Here is a 5,000-nt window from a genome sequence, read left to right as displayed (position 1 = left end):
AAACAGATTACAGTAATCCATGAGGCACTGACATATAAAATATTAACAATCTGTTGTCTGAAATATGAATTTCAAGATCTGATGTTACTGATGTTTGGCAAAGAGAGGTAATGCAATCATATTACATATTTTTACTTTGTTTCACAAAATATCATATATTGCAACTTTTACAGAAAAAAAAATTATATATATGTATATATATATATATATATATATATATATATATATATATATATATATATATATATATATATAAAACCCCTATAGAACATGATCTCCAAGAGAGTATAAAAATCATATTACATAATATCATGAAAGGAGTACAATCACTCCTAGCCTAAGGCTATGAATAATGAGGCAGCCCAAAACATCCATTGTGAAGGGATAAAATATATAAACTAAACTTCTTCCTCTCATTTCTTGATAATTTTCTTCATTTGAGCATTTTGAGCCACTACTGTGAGGTCTGCATTGTTTGCTTTCCCAGTTATGCGATCAAGAATTACATTCTGGTCTTCAATCTCCGTTCCAAGACCAATTGCAAGTCCCTTCAGTCGAGAGAGGCCGGCAGACATTGTATCTGCAAGGACAGAATTTTTAGCTTTAGATACAAAAAATTAACAAAAAATTCTCCTTGTCTTTATCTTCTTTTTTTCCTTCTATCCTTTTTCTTACCTAGAATACAAAGAAAAACTGAAAGGAGGAGGAATACATAGAGGATCATAGAGAAACTTCTCTGGGCCTATAACAATCAACCTTTTACAGTTAACCCAATGATGACGGTGTGTCACACCCGTGTGACATGGCTAAATCCCTGATGAAAGGGCGACACACCAGTGTGACGTTCCCAATGCAATATTGCATAGGCTTGGCGTAGGGGGTTGCCACTTCTCGCCGGGCCTGTCGGGATTGGGTTAACTACAATGATTAAGCACACAAGACCAATCTAAGAAGAATAAATGCAAGAGTGATTCTGAGAACATACATTGTACATTACTTATATATGTAATAATATACTGTTTGGCACATCATTACCACTGCCCCTTTACCATCTCCTAGTCCATAAGTCAGTGCAGTAAGATATAAAAAGTTTTACTGTGATATATTTTATTTTTCTTAATTGGATCTGAAAATAGGATATTCTGCAGTGATGTACTTCTACAGATAAATTATAATCATAAATCCTGGATTATAGTCGGGTATATTCCCAATGACTGTGATGTGTTTACTTCTATACTACAATACACAAACCCCTCCCCTGACAACAATCCTCCAACCTCTACTCAAGGTCATGTACCAAGCAACCTTAACCCATTCGCAGCAGTTGACATGTTATCATGTTAGTGTAATATCTCTGTCCCCCTGGGTGATGTCCTCAAACATTAAGATCTCTCCCCCAGTATGTATGCTTTACATAATTACATATGCACATAATCATCGGAGTACCATTTGTATAGACAGATTTTTATTCACTTGTGAAAATAATGTAAACAAATACAAAAACCTCCAAGGCCCAGCGCGGCATTACACAGCAAGAGGTCTCACGCTTAGTCATTGCGCGCTTTTGTGATCTAGCCGGCAGGAGCAGCATTATGCATATACAAGCCCCGTCGTGAATGGGTTAAAGTTTCTGGGACAAGTCAATGAAGATTTTTGTTTCTTTTTTTTTGTTGTTGTTGTTCTTTACAGATCAATGCTTTGTATTTATATTTTATATCTAAGAAGAAAACAAATCCACTGGACACTCAAATTAATCAATTCATAGCCAGGATCATGCAAACCCTCTGGTCACCCAGACATATTTACCAAGCATTTGCCCACTATGTTCTGACTGTTCCATACAGCCAAGGGGTAAAGTACTTCCAGTTCAAAGATCAATTTCTGGCTAAGAATATGAATTCCCCTCATCCAGATTATAGCTTAGCTTCATGAATGCAGTCTGCAATTCAGGTCTGTCATGATATAAGCCAGGAGAAAGAGTGACTACCCTGGGCCTTAACTGAAGGATGAGTAGCAGAAAATCATTGTAACCATCACTCATCCTGGAAATGTTACATACTTTGCTCATGGATCAGTTAACCCTATCACCCACAATGCAACTACCAGTTTTGAAGGATGGGGAAAAACGGTGTCCATGAAAGTGTTGACAAACCACAATATTTAGGCAGAGGCTGTTGCAATTATGCATGTCATGGCTCATGCCTGGCATATACAGTGACATTTCATACACACTATTTGGAAAGCAGTCATGGACATCTTACATCATAGCATGTCTAATGACAAAAACTGACTAATAACCAATGCCTAATGACTAATACTCTCCACTGATTAATGAATGCCACAATGTATGAATGACTGGCACTCTCTGGGATGACCCAGTAAGATGCCCAGTTCATCCTTCATAAGATTAGAATTGGCTAACATTGCATGATAAGTATAGACCAGACTGGCCATGATGAGTACTGTTGTGAACACTGCACTGTGCTAGATACTACCTTGCTCACTACCTCAGGAAGTGCAAGCAAAGACACTTCCCTAGTAAGGGACCTCTGACCATCACTAGCAGATTGGTGAGGATATTATGGCTGTTGGATGGCCAAGAGCCAATCTGGCCTCTACAGTAAACATTCAGTCGTGATTATTATACTTCAGCTTCCCTAAAAAGAGCATAGGCTGAGAGACGCTTGCCTTCAAAAATCTCACTGAAGTGATCCGAACACCAACACCACAAGAACCTCAATGCCCTTTAATAAAAGAAGGAAACCATATTTCATTTTAGTCGACAAGCGTGCAATCACACAATCTGGACATAATTCATTCACAAAACACATAAAATCCTTACCTAGGTCTGAGTCTAGTTCCTTATTGACGCGCGCCATGTTGGAACGGAAGTCTCTGTAATCAGGCTCCATCTCCTCCTCCTCTTCCAGTCCTTTTAGTCGCATTGCTGTGAAGGAAATGAAAGTTCAAAACTCATCAGTTCTTCCCAAAATGTAACTGAATAATTTCAAAGTTGGTTAAACTTCTTAAACTTCTACTTTTCATAACTCAGATTTCAAAATATGCTTCATCCTTTTTTCAATGAAATGACATTTGTTGCATGACAATATGACAATTTATTTGTGTATCAAAAAAATACAAAACAATGTGTTGCCAAAATCCTTATGACAGTCTTCTATTATTACATATAATCTTCCACATCAAATGTAACCACAATCTGCGTAATTTGAGTGTGTGAAAAGATTCATTTCTGATCATAAATGTAATGTGTGAAACTATGAAGAGGCAAAAAAAAATCATTAGCAATTAAATTGTATCACCTAATAATTTTACTTTTCCTATATTTCTAAGTTCTTCATATTCTAAACATCTTTTTAAAATACTATTACAAATGAAATAAAGCAAACAGACTGTTCATAAATTGCATGTTAAACCATTTCTTATTCCATTGACAATGGAAAATTAATATCATTACCAATTTGAAATGTCAACACATCACAAAGACTTTTTAGCACAGAAACCAGCTTCTGTTTTGCTGACTAATATAAGATCAACAGCTAAACACAATCTAATAAGAAGACTAGGAGTAGTAATTACATTAATGATGACAAAGTCATTACCATTGCTGGACTGATTTGAAATTACATGGAATGCTTCCAATAACTGGTATATAACAAGGAAAAAATAATATCAAAATCTCAATCTAAATCATCACTTTATCTCAATATCACTAAGCTTTCTTAGTATCTAGACCTATTTGATATAAATTATCTATTGATATCTTATTTTTGCAATCAGCCACATGTTTCATGCCACACAAACTAATCTTAACATTTAAAATATCTTAATGTCTTCATCAAGTTCTCCTTAACCTTTCTACTTTGTATAAAAAAAAAAAAATAATCTAAATAAGCATCTAATCTCCTATCCATTTCCTTTTTCTAATAGAAATAACTTTCTGGGGAAATATATCAATCAATTACATACTTACATCAAGATACAATATTCTCAAAGTTATATACATACTCTATCCTTTTTATTTTACATGCCTCTTCTTGCCTCTTACTCACCTGGATGGGTACCAGTCTTCATTGTCGAGACAGACATCTGACTCCTCTCGTAAGCCATGCCCAAGTTCGGATTGGTTGTGACAGCAGGTGGGTCCTGGGTGGTAGGGGAGGTAGGGGAGGTGGGGGAGGTAGGGGTGGTTGCCTTGCCATCCTTCTCATTCGTTTGCTTTGGGGTCGTCCACCAGTTTTTCAAGCTGCTAAAAACACTCTGGAATGGTAAAAGAGGTTTAAGTGGTTTCTTACAGAACTCAAGAAAAAACTTTAGCTATAATATCTATAAAAATACCTACAAAAATGAGAAAGGAAAAAAAAAATACATGTGCATTAGACAAATTTACATAACCTTAAATAATGATGTGATTATTCTCCTTGGTTGTAGTATAAATCTAGTATAAATGACCATCAACTGGCTAAATTGAACTAGATTCAGACAAATGTTATGAATAGCAAAGTCAACTCAATAAGCGCCATGTGATGTGATATCACGTCATGGGAATATTTTGCTCCCGTCACATGACATCTTATCATGCTGTCATCTCTTCCTCAAAATATATGTTTTAAATCACTACATATTCATATAATTATAGAAGTTTCATTTGTAAAGACATATTTTCATTCGCTTGTAAAAATAATGCAAACAAATACAAAAGCCTCCTATTAAACCCTGTTGAAGCAGGCAGTGAAAAGCACTCTTAGAGGCACAGCGCAACATCACAACAGGAGAGATCTCATGCTTAGTCACTGCACACACTTGTTATTTAGCTGGTGGGAGTTGCATTACACAAATATAAACCCCGGTGTGAAAGGGTTAATATTTATCTATATTACAGTCTTTCCCATTTTTCAGAAAAGGCCTAATATTGTGCAGATGGAAAGTAACTCTTTTTCAAGAACTCTCCCAAACACTTTCAATTCTAATATGTATGCAGG

General features: G+C 35.7%; 1 protein-coding gene across 1 annotated transcript in view; it reads right to left on the bottom strand.

Moving 5' to 3' along the window:
• Window positions 1-5,000, bottom strand: part of Snap29 (Synaptosomal-associated protein 29kDa) — a 15,203-nt gene that overhangs the window by 467 nt on the left and 9,736 nt on the right. Inside the window, exons 5-7 of the mRNA XM_043009938.2 lie at window positions 4,071-4,278; window positions 2,843-2,947; window positions 1-580 (exon numbers count right to left, since the gene is read on the bottom strand). The exon at window positions 1-580 is cut by the window's left edge and continues 467 nt beyond it. Of these exons, the coding sequence (XP_042865872.1) occupies window positions 414-580; window positions 2,843-2,947; window positions 4,071-4,278 (480 nt within the window). The 3' untranslated portion in view covers window positions 1-413. The remainder of the gene's footprint in view (window positions 581-2,842; window positions 2,948-4,070; window positions 4,279-5,000) is intronic.

Source organism: Penaeus japonicus, unplaced genomic scaffold, assembly GCF_977035675.1.
Source record: "Penaeus japonicus unplaced genomic scaffold, GWHDUDI00000001_assembly GWHDUDI00000026, whole genome shotgun sequence".
Taxonomy (NCBI): domain Eukaryota; kingdom Metazoa; phylum Arthropoda; class Malacostraca; order Decapoda; family Penaeidae; genus Penaeus; species Penaeus japonicus.
Note: the sequence above shows the minus strand (reverse complement) of the source record. Positions and strands in the feature narration are given on the sequence as shown.